We start from the raw sequence: 19,463 nt of genomic DNA, 5'->3' as shown, positions 1-19,463 counted from the left end.
ATTGTCCTACTTTGGCCAAACAGGCAGAACAACAAATATCAGGATTTCAGAACACCAAGACTACATCCGGTTTCACCAGTACAGCCGCTCTGGGCTGGCAGACCATGCCTTAGATACCCACCATAAAATTCGTTGGAAGAAAACAAAAATAATTCATCGCAGCAAGTTTAAATACGAAAGATTATTCAAAGAATCTTCAGCAGCTCTAAAAAACGTTCCTAACCTCAACAAATTTGGGTGCATGAAACTGCCCCAAATTTGGGAGACTTTCATTATGAGAACTTCAGCCCAACTGCCAAGACTACCAAATTAGCCTGCAAGAGGGCACCATTAAGACTTTAGGAATAATATTAGTTTCTTGCTTTCTTCCTCATTTGCTTTGTGTTAGTTCCTGAGTGCACATACCATATCTTTATGTTCTTGAAGATGGCAATGTGACGTTGCCGAAATATAGAAGTTATTCATTAAAGTTACCTTTAATTAATATACTTTGTATGCGTTGTTAATTCCGTAAACTAATTACCAGTTATGTCTAACCAACGTATAAGTCTTGCTACTAGAATCATGATCATCCACGGAGATGTTGTATACTACTGGTAGATATGAGGTTGTCATGATGGATTAATGAAGACTAGACTTGATGTAAAATCATCCCTTGTTTTTTTGTTGCACTGCAGAGAATGTTTCATCATTTCAGCTGATTCTTTGAATGCTCTTGAGTAAAAATGATAATCTATGTGAAGCATTTATGTTCTTTGCCATTTTACTTGTCGTTTTGTTTCTGGTGTATGTGCCGCTAATCCTGATTTGTGCTTGCTTTCATTCTTAGTGTCCTTGAAGTGTTCTGATCAGCATATCTCTCCAGATCTGCCTGTCTAGTATAGACCATAATTGCAGTTAATCTTGTAGACATCTGGTTTTTTAAATGGCAGATGTTTAGGATGTTTCAGATTTTTCTTAATTGGGTAGAAGGTAACCTTTAAGTTTTGTTGGGGTGAGGACAATAGGGCATCTTGTCCTTGTCTGTGATTGATTGTATGTATGGAAGAATCACTGCTCCTTTGTATTCTTGTTTTTTTGTTCTTCTGATTGTTTTGGAGGATGAAATAATTTTTTTTTTTTTACTAATGTTCTGTTGCAGCCCTTTTTTAGAAGAACAGAATTAAGATACTATAGCTCTTGGTTTCTTTTACTTATGTTGGTGGAAATTTTGTAGGCTCTATTACTTAAACAACAAATTATGTGCATTTTTGAAGCAATCACAGCCATATTTGTCAAGCTCAATATAGAAACACAATGAAATTGTTAATCCTGCCACTACCAACATAGAAATCATGAGATTAGATGTTCAAACTGCAAATTCAAGTCCTTGAAAATATACTCCGTATATAACTCTGCAAAGACGTGACTGAAAGAAAACGTGACTACAAGAAGCAGACGTGACTGAAATTCTAGACACAAATGAAGCAATGCTAGTAACATTAAGCATACAGCCTGTGATAGAATTACAAATTGAAATGGGTAGAACCCTCAATGACTTTGCTACTGCCAGGAATATAGTGATCATAGGACTTCCAGAATCCATGTACTACAATGTTGCAGGACTATTTAATTACCCTGACATAACAATATTACAAAATTCTTTCTTTTAAGGTTAACAGTAGTCGGCATTCATGGTTAAGAATTTAGGGAAACACAACACGTGTTAAAATAATTACTGTACTTAATATTAGGAAAGTAACATTTGATGTTTCAACCTCTGTATTGAGGTAATCATCAGAAAAATATATATGTATAAGGAACAAGTTACCTGCTACTCCGCTTTACAAAAGTAAAATGAATCTAAGCTTCTTATTAATCTTTTATCTAGCCTAGTGGGAAAGAAAAAAAAAATAATAATATAAAAAAAAAGGTAAATATAAAAATAAATTAAAAACAGAACTACATTAAACATTTCTAGAGTCCTCTTGTATTGAAATATCTTTTTGACTTGTTCCAATTGCAATAAGGGTTGCAAATGGGTCCTCCACATTCTTGGAATGATTAGGCTGTCATTTTTGTTCAGGTTTGGATTGTGTTTTAGCATTTCACAGGCTTCTTTAAATTTTCTCTCAAACTAGGTTTTGGCATGGTGTAGGGACTTGGTGCCTTTCTAGTCATCGCACCAAAACCTGGTTTGAGAGAAAATTTAAAGAAGCCTGTGAAATGCTAAAACACAATCCAAACCTGAACAAAAATGACAGACTAATCATTCCAAGAATGTGGAGGACCCATTTGCAATCCTTATAGCAGCTGGAACAAGTCCGAAAGGATATTTCAATACAAGAGGACTCTAGAAATGTTTACTGTAGTTCTGTTTTTAATTTATTTTTATATTTACGTTTTTTTAAACGTTATTTTATTATTTTTTTAATATTATTATTTGTTTTCTTTCCCACTAATCTAGATAAAAGATTAATAAGCAGCTTAGATTCATTTTACCTTTGTAAAGTGGAGTAGCATGTAGCTTGTTCCTTATGCATATGTATTTTTCTGATGATGACCTCAATACAGAGGTCGAAACGTCAAATGTTACTTTTCTAATATTAAGTAAAGTAATCATTTTAACACATGTTTCCCTAAATTCATAACCATGGATACTATAAAATATTGTGCATCGATACAAAATAAGTGCAATGGATGACCTCTGCTCTGACTACAACCTAGTTTGACTCGAACTAGGCTTACAACATGAAAATATTCCAGATCGGGCCCCAACTGTGAACGATAAAAATAAAGACTACATGATGAATTTGTTGGCCTGGTTCCAGCCATGAACTCAAAGAAAAAATTGAAAACCCAATTTTGAGCTTAGAAAAGCGGATAACAACTGCTTCCACCACAGAAGTGCCATGCACACACTCTGACTGATTGCAGGATGAGATTAAAAATTTGATCTGTGAAAAGAACAGAGCCAGGCGCTAATACCACAGAACACTGGCTCCAGAACACTGATAAGTGCTCAATAGGGCTATAAAGGAAGTTCAACATGCATTTAAAAACTATCATAATGAACAGTGGGAGACAAAACTAGTCCTTAAACACACTTAAAAAACAAAGAGGACCAGACTCTTTGGAAAATGACCAAAGAGTCTGGTCATTTTCCAAATACACACACACACTGTAAACTTCTTCCACCAATCCATTGTGAATGTGATTTATCATGATGTTGACAAAGTTGAAGCCTTTGTTGAAAAGCAGTGTAGTTCAAACTACACCAATCCAGACTTCATCAGTAAAGTTTACACCTAGATACACTGTATGCTAAAACATACAAAAGTACATAAATCCCATCCAACTGACATCACCTGCTGAGGGATGTGAAATCACCACCAAACTTAAGAATAAGAAAGCACCAGGCCCAGATGGAATTTTTAACAAAAATTATCAAATGCCTGCCACATAAAGCCATCATGCACATCATTTAAATTATTAATGCAATATTAAGATATCACAATTTTCTTGCAGAATGGAAAGTAGCAGATGTAATCTTAATCTCAAAACCAGGAAAAGCAGCACACCTTCACCAAAACTATCACCAAATCAGCTTGCTTTTCTTCTAGGAAAAATAGCTAAGAGGGTAATACTAATAAGACTACAGAAATGCACTAAAGAATTAAATCTCATCTCTGACAAGCAATTTGGATTCTGGGAGAACCACTCCATACAATAACAAATTCTCAGATTTGTGGAAAACATCAGAGTTCAACTGGAAGTAGTACATGGGGATGTTCTTCCTGTACATTGCAAAAGCATTCAACAATTTATATATATATATCTACCCTATATATATAAAATGATAAGCCTTTTTATGTCACGTTTTGAAACTCAGGGACTACCCTGAATGTTGAGTCATCAGAATTTAAGGAGAACTGGCCTACCAGTCCGGAACTTGAGGGGGTTGGGTGCCGTAGATACCAGGGGAGTGGAAACCCCAGTTCGAGTCATCAGAATTCAAGGAGAACCTGCCTACCAGTCCAAAACTCGGGGTGGGGGTACAAGGGCGTAGCCCCCCCCTTGTGTGTGTGTGTGTGTGTGTGTGTGTGTGTGTGTGTGTGTGTGTGTGTGTGTGTGTGTGTGTGTGTGTGTGTGTGTGAGTGTGTGAGAGAGAGATCCACACAGGAAAGGCCACAAGACATGGCAAGACCTCTTGCTGTGTGGGCAAGAGGAATAGAAGAAAGGAGAAATCTGTTCATATTTTTCTTGAACAGCTGAGGATTGTAATCTTTTGGGAAGGCAGAGTGTGGGAGACTGTTCCAAAGAACAGACGTAGATGGAATGAAAGAAGAGGCAGTGAAGTTGGTTCAGTGAGTTTCCAGATGGACTGTAAAAGGGTGTTGGTTAACAGTGGCTCATGTTTTAATGATTTTGGAGGAGAGTGAAGGAATGATAGTGGCCAATTCAGCAGGTCACTGTTCATGAAAGTATCTGTAGAAAAGGCACAAGGTAGAAACAGAACATCTGTGTGAGAGGGATCGAAGTGTGTATGTGAGAGAGGGATCATTAACTGATCTGCTCGGACACCCTCTTATCAAGTAATTTTAGAGAGGATTTTGGTGCACCACCCCAAATATGGGAGCAGTATTCCATGGCTGGGCTGATTTGGGATTTGTATAGAGTTAGCAGCTGTGGAGGTGTGAAGTTAGTGTCTTGTGCAAAAAAGTATACCAAGTTTTTTGGCAGCTGCAGAAGCTATAGTTGAAATGTGGTTGTGCCAGGACATATCAGAGATACAGGTCAGTCCAAGAAGAAAAATCTGATCGTGTTTAGATTTCTCAGTATTACTCTTAAGGTAAGGGGAGGGATGCAAGCTTTTTCTCATAAGAGATCAGAGTTTTGGTGGCATTGAAGTTTACAAGGTTGTCTTTGAACCACTGGGATACAGTCACTGAATAGTTTGTAGATCTCTAGGTGGTTCAAGAGTTGGTTGTTGATGGCCTTCTCCATAATTTTAGAGAGAACAGAAGTGAGAGCAATTGGATGGTAGTTTGTTGGTTGACTTTTATCACTTTTTTGGAATGGACTGGATGTGGACCTGTTTCCATGTTGTTGGGTAGATGCTAGTTGAATAGGATAGATTGGAGATGGGATACAGGATAGTGTGTTAGTTCTAGGACACAGTTTTTTACCACAATAGGTGGGATACCATCAGGACCAGATGCCTTGTTTTGTGTTTAAATTATTAAGGATTCTTTGGATTTCTTTTTGTTGGAAGACTGGGTGACATGAAGGGAGCCGTTCTTGGTGGAGTGGAGGAAACTTTGCCCAGGTCATCAATGCAGGAATTGGAAGAGAAGGTGATGCCAGTAAATTGGTCCTGTCTTTAGGTGAGGTAACTATGATACGATCTGGATATGAGAGAGTGGTGGAAACCTGGGTGAGCAGAAGTTGCACCTATTAGATAGAAAGAGCAACTGCAATTTTGAGCAGGAGGCAAGTGTGCCATGTGTGGCCCTTTCTAAGTCTGACTTGGACATGGTGGTGATTGGTTTACGACTGTTGCAGGCCTCAGTATAGGCAGAGTGAATAGCTGGAGTTTTTTTCTTGAGCCATTCGTCATAAGCTGAGGTTTTTTCTTTACAGCATTGGCACACTCTTTTGAGAGCCCAGGCTTTGATAGTGGCTGAGAATTTGGAGTGGAATAAGGGATAAAATCCTTCATTCTTCTGAAAAAATATGACACAGTATGCTTCTTTTCACACTCCTGCAGGTCATATTCCCACTAGGATTGGTCAAACTTACCAAATGGTATCTCAGCAATCAGACGAGTGATGCTACAGAGCAGCGTTTCCCAACCTTTCTAAGCCGAAAGACCAGTAAAATGCCTAAAACAATTCTACAGACCACTAAGTTATGTAGAAAACTGCATGACAATTTTCAGTGCCTCTTCAGATAATTCAGGAAATTCATTTCTCACTGAAGGCGAGATCCAGAATCGAGCCAAACCAAGATCATCACGGAATTGCATTTTAAGCCCACTGTCACTTGAAAGCTCGATTAACTGTTCTTTTTCGAATAACAAAAGGTCGTTCTCATGAGTGTAAGCCTGAAATGGATCGCGAACCCATGGAAATTTCTTATATAAGTTATTTGGAAAATATGTTTCAAAATTCTGTTTCAGAGTTCTGAGGTGGTCACATGTCCTTTCCAGAAACTCAGAATCAACAAAGATATCATTTTCCACTAAAAAAGGATTCCAATGCTGGAAAAAGAGCAAATTGTCTTTCTTTACATAACTAATGCATAACACCAGCTTTTTCTTGAAGGCCTTTATTTTGTCTTAGGCATCAACAACACTTAAAGAATTTCCCTGGAGGGAGAGATTTAGTTCATTTAATTTCAAAAAATGTCTGAAAGATAGGATAGAGTTGATAACCATGCTTTGTCAACAAGGAGTGATGCAAAATCAGAATTATGTTTGTTTACAAACAATAAAACTTCGTGTCTTAATTGAAATAACCTTGTTAGTACTTTGCCCCTGGAAAGCCAGCGAATTTCAGAATGAAGCAAAAGTTATATATATTCACTGCCCATTTCATTGCAAAGTACTGAAAATAACCTGTTATTTAACAGTCGAGCCTTAATAAAATTAACTAGCTTTGCAGCGTTATATAGCGCAGTTTCAAATTCTGGTGGCATTCCTTTGCACGCTAACACTTCCCTATGTACAGAACAATGTACCCAATTTATATCTGGAACTACTTCCTCGACCTTAGATACAACCCCACTATGCCTGCCTGTAAGGGCACGAGCTCCATCTGAACAGAAGCCCATACATTTTTCCCACTAGATTCCTTTGTGTGTTATTGAGAGTGTGAAATATTTCTTTTCCAGTTGTACAAAACAGAATATCGTCATGAATGTTGTTATCATTCGCATATCTTACGTAGCATGTTAACTGCACATCATTTGTAACATCAGTAATCTCATCTATTTTTAAAGCATAATAGGAGCTATTAACTCTTTCGATCAACTCAGATTCTACGTCACCTGCCATATCATTAATTCTGCGACGAACAATGTCATTTGAAAGAGGAATCAGATCAACATCTTTTAGTAACTTGTTGCCAAACATAGTTTTTACCACATCTTTTATAGCTGGAAGTAGTAAATTTTACCCAATAGAATGAGGTTTCCCTATTTTCGTTATGCACAAACTTAAGAGATAGGATGCTTCCAGTGCCTTGCTATTAATCGAACCCATGGCCGACACTATATCTTTCCCATGATTTAATGTCCCTAAGTGTTGCTGAAAAAATTCAGTTGGCTTATTTTTCACATCACAATGTTTAGTTTCTAAATGTCGTCTGAGTTTTGCAGGTTTCATGCACTCGTTCGACACCACTTCATAACACAAAACACATTGCGGTTTCTGTTCACTTTCATTTCCACACCAAGTAAATCCAAATTCCAAATATGCACTGTTATATTTCCTACTGTATTCTTTCTTTGAACTGCTTGTTTCTTTTACTTTAATAGTATCAGATTTACTCACTGTTACAACACATCACAATTAGGGTTAGCATCACCTGTTTCATTTTCTTTTCTTTTCAAAGTCCTAGTTCTAAGCCACTTTTCCATTATTAAAAAACATTTCCGAAAAATACATAAATACTGGAGTTAACTCATGACACACTTTGTCCAAGTATCACTTAGCACTTCTGAAGACATACTGAGCATTGGTCGAAGGAGGAAAGCCTTCAATAATAAAAATCAATAAACAACAAGCAATTGGTTGAAATGTGGATAACACATGTTTACTTCAAATCTGAAAAAACAGCAAGGGAAGGTGGAAGCAATAAAACCATATTGTTGTTCACTTCACCCCCCCTTTTATTACTCGTCATTCTGCCCCTACAAATTATTGTAGTGGCAGAATCTACATGGAATGAATGTTCTGTCCCTATTTATTATTTTTTTTTTTCAAGTATCCATTTTATTTCAATCATTTTTACTTACTTATTCAATTTTAATTTGTTTTGTTTGGATAATTAAAAAATATTTATTTGTTTAATTTAAGTCTGCCTGTGGACTACCTGTCCCATCGTCATGGACCAGTTTGAGAAACACTTCTACAGAGAATTAGATCATCTGAACACAACATCGCTGAAGGCATCACAAGGGGTCCCTGCTATCACCTCTGCTCTTTGTTAACTATGTGGCTGACATCCCATGCACAGTTGCCACCACACTGGCCCTATATGCATATGATACTAGTCCACTTGCAATCCAGATTGGCAACCGAAAAACTGCAAAACTTAGTCTCAGTTTTAAAACAGTGGTTCAAAAAATGTCAATTGATGTTAATGCAGACAAGTATCGTAGTACTATTCACAGGCAGACAGGTGTCCCTGGAGGGCAAAGTTGTCATGTTTGGAACTCCCATTCCATGGCAAGTAGTAGCCAGATATGTAGGGAGTACAACTAGATAAAGGGCTTCACTTTACAATTGATATTGATTATGTCTGCTCAAAAGCAAATAGGGCAGTTGGGCAACTACAGACATTACTGAATTGTTGTAGCTGCTAAGCACAGAACTTAAACTGCTACTATATATAATACTGATCAGGCCAGTTCTGATATATACCTCACCTGCATGGAGTCACACAGCAGATTCAAATGTTAGCAAACTACAGACGATCCAAAACAAATGTTTATGAATAGTATTTAACATACCATGGTTCTTAAGAAACATACAGCTTCACAGAGAAGCCAATAAATATCCCTGAGATCAAACTTTCCTGTGTGAAAAGGCTGCAAAATTCTTTGCAAATGCTACTATCCGCACTATCCCACTAATCCACCGAGTGATAGCATAAAGTTTTATTCCTAGACCATTAGGTTCTGGGAATTTCCTTGTCTGGCATTCTTTATAGGCTTTGTAACTTCAGCTGTAGTAATGGATCTGTCAAGTCCATCTTGGATATGAACAAGAAAATCATTAATACTCCAAGAGTTATAATTTCCCCTGTACTGTTTTCAAACAGATTTTTATAGTGTTTTCTATAGGAGTCAAGGATATCTTGGGTTGTGGACATGTCTTTGTCATCCACGCAGATTTGGTGATAGTTCACAGAATTTGGGGAACTGTGAAGAATGCAGCTGAAGGGCTATCTGCTAAATGCTGCTGTATTCTTATTTTAAAATTTCTTTCATCCACTGGTTTCTACCTTTCTTGTTTCTTCTATATCTAGGGTGATGTTTCGGATGATGTTGTTACTGCATTCAGTAGCATTGGTTTGCTAAGAACCAACTTATTTCTTTATACAAGTCTTTCAACTTTTTTCTTTTGAGGAAAGGCTGTTCCTTTCTCTGTTCAATCACATTCTGTTTTACTGCTTGTTTGAATTTTATCCACATATCCCAGTTCCAGGTAACATTATTCCAAGTTGAACAGAGGGTCTGGAGTTTGGTTGAAAAGGTTAATGGGAAATTTGGGGGAAGTCTTCATGGTCCCAAACTGATCTCTACTTGTTCCATACAGTGGGGTTGAAGTAGAACTGGATATCTTATTAGTTGGAGCTAGACCCTGGAAGATACCAAGGTCAAATCAATGCAAAAATCATATATTTTCTATCCAGTAGTAGAATGGTGTATCTCTGTGCACCATCATTAAATACTCCATATCAAAAATAGTTGTAGAAAGTTTTTCCACTGGGTGTACACTGCACTTTAAAATAAGAAGATAATTCTTATCAAATGTAATATACTTTTTAACTCAGTGGGAAAAGCTTTCTATGACTTCCCGATTTGAATGGTTGCACTGCAGAAAATCAAGCATTAGAGATAGGTAATCTGCAATGTTGGAGTGAATATCAGAAATGTAGAATTATTGATAAAGACAGTAAATGAAATGCATTAGAATGCACAGTGAAATTTGGAGCTAGTGTATATCAAAAATGTTGGAATGCCAAACCTAGAATCTTACGTTGCCTAACCAAGCTTCTTATTCTATTCATTGCACGCTGTTGCATTCATTTTCATGCATATTGTCAAATCTGACAAATGCACACATACTAACACCACCCTTTTGTTGGAAGGTATTGTGTAAAGTATAGTTTGCATAGTTGAGATGGACAGTAGTTGGTGGTCAACAGTTAAGATTCTGGTAAGAATGGAATGCTGGTGAAATGAATGAGAAAACATTTGTTTTGCAAGTATTATTACTTTTTATATTTTTTATTGCATTTTCATGTGTTTTTTAAGGGGGGAGGGGTTGTTTTTTTTACCTATCATTATTATCAACAGACATCTATGGAGTCAAGAGACTCATCATGGGAGGTCTCATTCTCACATACACAGCTCATCATACCTTAACTTAAATGCATTCACTGTCCCTGCTCTCACCACACTTTCAGGCAATACAGGCCACTCACCTACCACTCTCCATACAAAAAATCTACTTCTCACCCCCTTACTCACACCTACTTTACACAGACTCCAGGAATGGCCTCTCATTCTCCTCCTTTCTCCAGATATTCTTTGAAATTTTATAAAAAAACAACAAATTCTATTAGTATAACTTAGTTATAAAACCACTAATAATTAAATTATGTAAAATATAGTTGTATAAATATCCAGTGTCAAGCTTCAGAGATGAGAAAAACAATTTGTCATCCCAGTGATGATAAACAAGTTTTAAGGCATTTTAAAATGTAATTATTATTATTATTACCGCTATTATAGCCTGTTTTTGTTTAGGAGTGTCCCTTATTTTAAATACATTGGCTATTTTTACTCAGAAAAAGTATATATATATTTTAGGGCATTATGGGTGAGTATTGAAAAGAGGAGGAAATATTTTTGTACATATCTTGTTTGATACTAGATAATTTTTATATTCATAACAGATTTACTTTGGTTATTTACAGATGTGTGATAGTAAAGAAGATGCTGTTGATGGAGATAATGTAAACTGGGAAATAGTTAATCCAACAACTCCAGCTCAATATTTTCATTTACTGAGAAGACAGGTAAAATACAAATAGACATGAAACTTTTTTTTTTTTAAATCATAAAGGAAAAGCAATGTGTAATTACTATATCCTGAAATCCTGCAGGCAGCCCAAGAGATAGAGATTAGTTGGCCTCCCAATGAAGGTTCTGCTCAATATTTTCATTTACTGAGAAGACAGGTAAAATACAAATAGACATGAAACTTTTTTTTTTTTAAATCATAAAGGAAAAGCAATGTGTAATTACTATATCCTGAAATCCTGCAGGCAGCCCAAGAGATAGAGATTAGTTGGCCTCCCAATGAAGGTTCTAGGGCAGCACTTCTCAAATTGTGAGCTGCGGCCTCCTTGGGGGCTGTAGGTTTTGTTGAAGGGGGGAGCATGAAATAATGAAAACAAATTTAAAATCTTTTAAGATTAAGTAGATTTTTTTTTTATCTTAAAAGAACGTATTTAATTTTTATGATGTATTATTTTTTTTTGTTATTTTTTATATTTTAATGGAAAAAATCACACATTGGTGCTGGTTTACAAATTTTGCTTCCTGCGTATTTCGGCACTTAATGAATATTAGTAAATATATGCTTATTCGTATAAGTTTCATTTCAAAGCAGAAATCTAAGAATTGCAGTTACAAATATTTCACCTGATATTGGTGTAGCAGTATTGAAACACATCCAGTACATTAAATTGTTATTAAACTTCTTTTATGTTTTTAATTCTTACTTTGTTTATTACTAATCATTTGTGCTTGTACTGCAAATGTACAATAACAATATATCTATCTATATAAAAATATAAGATAATGTGCCATGTCAAATGTGTATGTAAGGTGCTAAAAATGTAATATTTGCATTTGATTTTTGCAATATTCACTGTGTATGTTTTGTATTGAATATAAATACAATAAATATTATAATAATATATGCCTATATTACGATTTTTTTCGAGGGGGGGGGCAGTGAAATATTTTAATTTTTCCAAAGGGGGCCCTGACATCCAGAAGTTTGGGAAGCACTGTTCTAGGGAACACCCAAAAGTAATAAAAGAGCTCATCTAAGGCTTATTATCTAAAAATTTCCTGGTAGTTACACCACCAGGAAAGTGAGAGATGGTACTTATAAATTTAGTATAATTATCGCAAAGTGACATTTACATTGAACTTATCACATTTCATCATTACAAGGCACATACTATTCGATCTCTTATGGCCAAAGCACATAAGACCTTATAATTGTTATAGGCAAAACCTTCATTTGTCTGTCCATAATACCAACCTGTTCAAACCCTCTTTTAGCATATGAGAGTTCTCTCTCTCCTATTATTCTCACTAATTTAGTATCATCTACAAACAGATGAATCAGTATATAAAATAAACTACAGTACAGAACTAGTCCATATTGTGCACTTCTTGTCATCTTTCTCTTTAAAGACATTGCTCCCTAGACACAACTTGTTTTGGTTTTTATCAGCCAGTCATCCCTGTAACTAACACTACCAATTAACTATTATCTCATAAGATTGCACCTATATCTAGTTTGATAACAAGTTATTTACATCTACTAGGCTACTCTTAAGGACATCAAAAAAATTCTATATAAAAGATGTTAAATATACAGAACTTATAACTGAATTATTCAAAATGTTAGAAACATCACAACATAGCTTCTGTAATTAAAACTTCACAAGAATGGCTAACATATTTTCATTTATTTCTTCATCTCTGCTGATTTAATATGTAGATCAGCAATGTTTGAGCTTTAAAGTTTGATTCTTGCTGTATTGTGAATGAATCATTTCTGATATTTCTTTGAATTTCTGGATATAAATTTTATATAAGATGTAATGCATTTTGGTTACTGAACTGAACATCATATTTCTGCCTGATTGTGTGCAAGATTAATCAGATGTATAGCTTTTTATACCTCTCTATATTCAGTGATGAGGATTCCCCCAAGCAGCCTGCCTTGCCTGTATAACAAAGACAGCATGCCCTTGTGAACTCCTTGGTTCTCCAATGACAGATGAGGTTGGTTTCGGTGATTGTAAAATGGCGGATACTTTGTGGGAAGTTTTCAGTATTGAGACTACATTATAATATAAATAAAGAGTTTAATAAAAATGAGCAATTAAAACCCGATGAGTTTCATATGTTGTAAGACTTACATCAAGAGGGTAGTGGTACATAAAAGTTTTACGCAACAAAAACCTATTAACAATTAATTACACATATTAGATGTTTTTGATAACTTTAACTGTTAAATGTAATTGATAAACCAGAATACAAATAGTAAATTTGTTACTGTATATGTGTGGGAACATTGAATGCTTTACTTAAATTAAGGGGATATTAAATCCCGCATAGTTTTAAAACCGAATAAGAAACCCAAAGATCAGAATCAGAGAGTTTCTTGCTGAATATAGTAAACTATAAAGTATCGGCGACACTAGCGTTAGCCAATGCAAGTGATCCTAGTACGTAGTACAATACCGGGCAGCTCGTTGCAAAGGTGGTAAAGTTCTGATCACTATTCTTAGGTATTTTCCATAATGTAAAAACACATTTCCTAGGAAATGTATGCTGTTATTACATTATGGAGGGAGGTCACTACCCAGACCGGTTTCAGCCTTTTTTGAGGCTTCATCAGTGAGTAGCTAGACCTAATACCCGAAGTGTATAGCGAAAAGAACTTATGTACTCTGCGAACGAGTTTCCCAAACAGGTGCAACCGTTAAGTTACTTAAGAATAAAGAGCTAATAAGCTTCATTTCGGCAATGAAAACATTACTTAAATTAAGGGGATATTAAATCCTGCATAGTTTTAAAACTGAATAAGAAACTCAAAGATCAGAATCAGAGAGTTTCTTGCCAAATATAGTAAACTATAAAGTATCGGCGACACTAGCGTTAGCCAATGCAAGTGATTCTAGTACGTAGTACAATACCGGGCAGCTCGTTGCAAAGGATGGTAAAGTTCTGATCGCTATTCTTAGGTATTTTCCATAATGTAAAAACACATTTCCTAGGAAATGTATGCTGTTATTACATTATGGAGGGAGGTCACTACCCAGACCGGTTTCAGCCTTTTTTGAGGCTTCATCAGTGAGTAGCTAGACCTAATACCGAAGTGTATAGCGAAAAGAACTTATGTACTCTGCGAACGAGTTTCCCAAACAGGTGCAACCATTAAGTTACTTAAGAATAAAGAGCTAATAAGCTTCATTTCGGCAATGAAAACATTACTTAAATTAAGGGGATATTAAATCCCACATAGTTTTAAAAACGAATAAGAAACTCAAAGATCAGAATCAGAGAGTTTCTTGCCGAATATAGTAAACTATAAAGTATCGGCGACACTAGCGTTAGCCAATGCAAGTGATCCTAGTACGTAGTACAATACCGGGCAGCGTAAAGGGGCGGGATTTAATATCCCCTTAATTTAAGTAATGTTTTCATTGCCGAAATGAAGCTTATTAGCTCTTTATTCTTAAGTAATTGAATGCTTTGTTTTTAGATGCAAAGGCAACTTTTATGTTTCAAGACGTGAACTATTCTATCTTTCACATTATTTATAAGGTAAAGTGATTGTACTTTACTTTATACACTTTCTTATAGATGACTGATGAGTACCCTAGTCCTCTGCAGCCCATGAATTATTTCATGACCCATCTGTTTGTCTGATCATTAGGAATCACTATCTAATCTTGATGTAAGTTCTCAATGCTACTTATCGTGCTCCACTTCAATTGATCATGTCACAGTAGTTTACAAAACCTGTTTTCTCTTCAGTTTGTCATAATCTCCTACTCTGAGATTCCACACATATCTTTTCTTCTGTGAAAGTTATACCTAACCAATCACTTGTCATGACAGAATGGCATGATCATTCTTGCCAACTTGTAGGATCACTGTAATTTCTTCTTATCACAGTAGGAGACATTACTAAGCACTTGTCTCTAGCATTGCCTCCGCTGTATGTTAAATAGTGATCCCTCAGCAACTTAAGGAACTCATTCTCTTAACTGTTCCCCTCTGATTTGCCTATATTTGTGGTATTGGTATATGTGGATGCTTGGAGTGCGTTTGAGAAAAGAGAGGAATTGTATGCGAGAGAGCGCTTACATTTGAATGAGGAAGGACGTAGGCATCTGAACAGATTGCTGTTCTGAACGAGTCAGTGTGTTCCAGGGAGGATGATAGCAGGGGTGGCCTCTTGTGGGAATGCATACTTGGGAGAAGGGAGACGACATCAGGTAACACTGAGCCTAATGGAGAATAGAGGGGTAATGCTGGGTATAGAAACAATGGCATTTATATGCTTTATACTAATGCCAGGAGTATCCGGAATAAGGGAGAGGAATTGGTGGCACAGATAGCATCAGCCTGGCCAAAAATTATTGGGATCACTGAGACGTGGTGGACAGAAGAGGATATAATAACAAGAATAGAAGTCCCTGGGTACAGCATTTTTTGGCAGGATAGGAGGGGAAAGCGTGGTGGTGGTGGTGGAGTACTGCTTATGATAAGTGACAACTTATGTCCTCTAAGAGTGGAGGCTTTGGAAGGCAGTGACACTAATGATTTTGAAAGCATGTGGTATGAGGTAGAGGTGGGCAAGACAGGATATTTAGTGGGGTGTTGCAACAGACCCAGGAGTACAGAGGGTGGGGACCAGGAGATGTTTAGACAGTTAAATTTGGCAATTGCAAGAAGAATGATTGTTATGGGAGATTTTAACTACAGTAGTATAAATTGGAGAGAGGAAGGTGCATGTAGCAATAGGGGAATGGAATTTCTAGAATTCTTGAGGGACAAATGTCTTAGGCAACATGTAACAGAGGAAACAAGAGGTTCAAGAGTTTTGGATTTGGTTATAGCATCAGAAGAGTTGATAATAACTGAGATGACATCTCTCCCACCATTTGGAGAGAGTGACCATATGGTTTTGACTTGGAAAATGAATAGACATGCAGGAGTATCAAAGAGACGGGAACGTATGTGGAATTATAAGGCAAGTGATTATAATAGTCTTAGACATCAACTTCGGGAAGTTTCATGGAGGGAGGAATTGGAAGGCCAGGATATCATTAATGAATGGGAAATTGTGAAAGAATATTTGTTAGCAACAATGGTAAGTTGTATACCACGAGTGAGAAAGAGGACACAATTTGGAGTAAAGTGGATAACAAACAATATTAAACAGGAATTGCATGCGAAAAAGAGGCTATGGAAGAGATATAAGGAGACAGGTGAAGAGAAGATGCATGAAGAATATAAGACACAGGCCAGAAGAGTGATTAGTGTGGTAAGGAAAGCAAAACTGGAATATGAGAGGAGATTGGCCCTAAGATCCAAAGACAATCCTAGGGAATTTTTTAGCTATGTGGCCAGTAAGAGGAGAAATGACTGTGGAAGAATGATATTGTGGGATAAAAATGGTTATAGAGTGACTGATGCAGAGGACATAGTGGAATTGTTCAATGAACACTTTATTGGAGTATTTCATCCTAGAGGAGTCAGTTTTAATGCTAGAGGGATAAGGCAGGTTCGAGGTTTAGAGGTACAGGAGGAGAGTGTGTTTCAGATACTGAGTACTCTGGATGTCAGTAATGCTTTGGGACTGGATGGTATTTCACCACGAGTTTTGAGAGAATGTGCTAGGGAACTGACAGTGCCTTTAACCTGGCTTTTCAATGAAAGTCTGGCTGTGGGAAAGGTGCCCAGGGAATGGAAGGAAGGTAAGATAGTTGCTATTGCATAAGGGTGGTAACAGACTGGAAGTGTCTAATTATAGGCCAGTTTGTGTGTAATCAGTAGTTGTTAAGATCTTGAAGAAAGTAGTGAGGGACTGTATACAGCATTGGGCAGATGAGGGTAATGTTATCTGTGAGAGTCAACATGGATTTGTGAAGGGGCACTCTTGTTTTAGCAATATGCTAGCCTTTTATGATAAAATTACAAGAGCATTAGATGAGGGAAAGACATATACTGCCATTTCCCTAGACTTGGCAAAGGCATTTGACAGGGTGCCACATGATAAGCTGATATTTAAGTTGCAGCACATGGGTCTGGATGTCAGATTGGTCAACTGGATTCAGGATTGGCTGTCTGATAGGTATCAGAGAGAGTTGTGTATGGTGGAGCAATATCAAAGAGGCAGAAGGTTACAAATGGGTTCCACAGGGCTCAGTACTGGGACCTATATTGTTTAACCTTTATATCAGTGCTACTGTCTGTGGATTGCAAGGGGATATTCAGTTGTTTGCAGATAATGTGAAGCTGGGAAGGGTTATTAGTAATAGTGCAGATGTGGTAGCCCTGCAAGAGGATTTGAATAAGCTAGATAGATGGGCAAATGAATGGTTTTTTTTGGTTTAATGCAGCAAAATGTAAGGTCTTGAGGTTTGGGAAACATCGATGGGATGCTGCATACTCTATAGGAGGAGTTATACTGGAGGAAGTAGGGGAGACAAGAGATCTGGGATTGATGATTGATAGAAACCTGAAATTTAGGGGACATATTGCAAAGGAGGTGAAGGTAACACAGGGGATTGCTGCAATTATGAGAAGGACACTGACCTGCAGAGATAAAAGGATTATCATTCCGTTGTAAGTCTCTGATCAGACCACACTTAGAATATTGTTCTCAGATTTGGTCCTCAGGATTTGAAGGGGATAAATTAACTGTGGAAAGGGTACAGAGACAGATGACAAAGATGGTTTCAGGACTGTACAATTTTGGTTATGAGGATCGGCTGAGGGCATGTGGACTGCAGAGTTTGGTGGATAGAAGAAGGAGAGGTGATATGATTGAGACTTTTAAACTGTTGAGAGGTGGTTACAGGGTTGACACTGGGGAGCTCTTTCACTTGGTTGAACAGCAGGAGGGATGATGACAAGAGGCCATCCCTGGAAGTTATGAAAGGAAACTGTGAGCAAGAGGGTGAGGAGTGGTTTCTTTGCATGGAGGGTGGTTGAACCGTGGAATGTATTGCCTGATGGAGTGGTGAGAGCAAGAATGGTCAATGAGTTTACGGAGTGGTATGATAGACTTTGTGTTTCTTAGGGGGGGGGGGGCCTCCCCTCGATGAGTCTTGACAGACTTTATGTTCTTAGGAAGGACCTCCCACAATGAGTCTTTTGACTCCGTGGATGCCTGAATAATAATAATAATATTATTATTTCTTGGCTTACAGAAATTGAATATCTAACATTCCTCATTAGCTCAGCTGTACACCAAACATTCTCAAAGCCATTATTAGTATTCCTTGACATTCGACTTTGATCATTTCTGTCATTAAAATATCATTTTAATGACAGAATCAATCTGTTTCCCATTAAAATATCATTTTCCACATCTTTACATCAAAATGACTTTTTGAAGAACTGTAATAATTTGATCAGCTGCTATGATATCTGATGTTTATTGGGTCATATATCACCATGATATCTTGTTCCATTTTTTTTCATAACAGTTCCCCACCCTATTATTACACAAGACAACTGCAGCCCTAATTTTTCATACCATCATTGTTCACTTTACTCACTACTCCATCCCATTATCTAATTCTCACTTTCTTTCCTGTACACATTCTCATAACCTTAATTATCTTAAAATGTGTGGTCTCAATACTGGAAACTATCTCAGAACTGCTAAACCACAGAAAGTTATGCATTGATTAGAATCTCATGGTCTAAATGCCTATGGTCTAAACCCTGGTCATATAAGTCTGATGACTTACAAAACTTGTAGGGTTATATTTTATTAAAATCATTAATTATCTTAAAACATGTGTTATCAATACCGGAAACTATCTACAGAACTGCTAAATCACAGAAACATATATATTCATTTAGAAGCTCACGGTGTGTGTCTGTGGTCTAAAATTAAACTAGAAGAATTTGATCAACAGATTAACATTTCTGGTACAATGTAAGGACAATTGTATTACACCTAAGTTCGTTACTCTCAGACATACATTTAGCAAAAGCAGATAGGATCCACAAGGAAACAGAAATGGCAATCTTAAGAGAATGTATATCAGCCACTAGATTAGAGCTTGCAAAGCTAGATCGTGATATGTTCACTCTACATAGTGAACCAGCTGTGTTACTACTGGCAGACGTATGGGATATTACCGAAGACTTACATCCAACAAAGCCGCAGCTGTTTCCAAAAAAAAAAAAAAAAATTTGATTAAAAAATGTAACTTGCTTCAACAAGAAAAAGAAAAACACTAGACCACTCTAAAATTGTCATTAATCTTTCTTCCAAAGTCTTATCTGGCAGCAAAAAGAATCTCTTAGCGAGAAGTTTTAATTTTGCCTTATCCCCACAGAACATCCCAAACACGGGCATTATAGCGCACATCAGAAAGGGAATATGCCAGCTTCCAAGAGACTCTGCAGACCTCATCCACATTGAAACTTCAGCTTCGTTATGCAAAACTAAATTACCATCTAGAAAC

The 19,463-nt window shown here is 36.8% G+C and overlaps 1 protein-coding gene across 3 annotated transcripts in view; it reads left to right on the top strand.

Annotated features, from left to right (window-relative positions):
- The window catches only part of LOC150102443 (2-oxoadipate dehydrogenase complex component E1), a 481,556-nt gene that overhangs the window by 379,245 nt on the left and 82,848 nt on the right, over window positions 1-19,463 (top strand). For all 3 annotated transcript variants that reach the window (XM_090399364.1, XM_090399362.1, XM_090399363.1), the window contains one exon: window positions 10,911-11,012. In XM_090399364.1, the coding sequence (XP_090255490.1) occupies window positions 10,911-11,012 (102 nt within the window). The remainder of the gene's footprint in view (window positions 1-10,910; window positions 11,013-19,463) is intronic.

The sequence above is a fragment of the Typopeltis vanoorti genome, chromosome 10 (genome assembly GCF_054136105.1).
Source record: "Typopeltis vanoorti isolate ZY-2024b chromosome 10, IOZ_Tvanoo_1.0, whole genome shotgun sequence".
NCBI lineage: Eukaryota > Metazoa > Arthropoda > Arachnida > Uropygi > Thelyphonidae > Typopeltis > Typopeltis vanoorti.
Note: the sequence above shows the minus strand (reverse complement) of the source record. Positions and strands in the feature narration are given on the sequence as shown.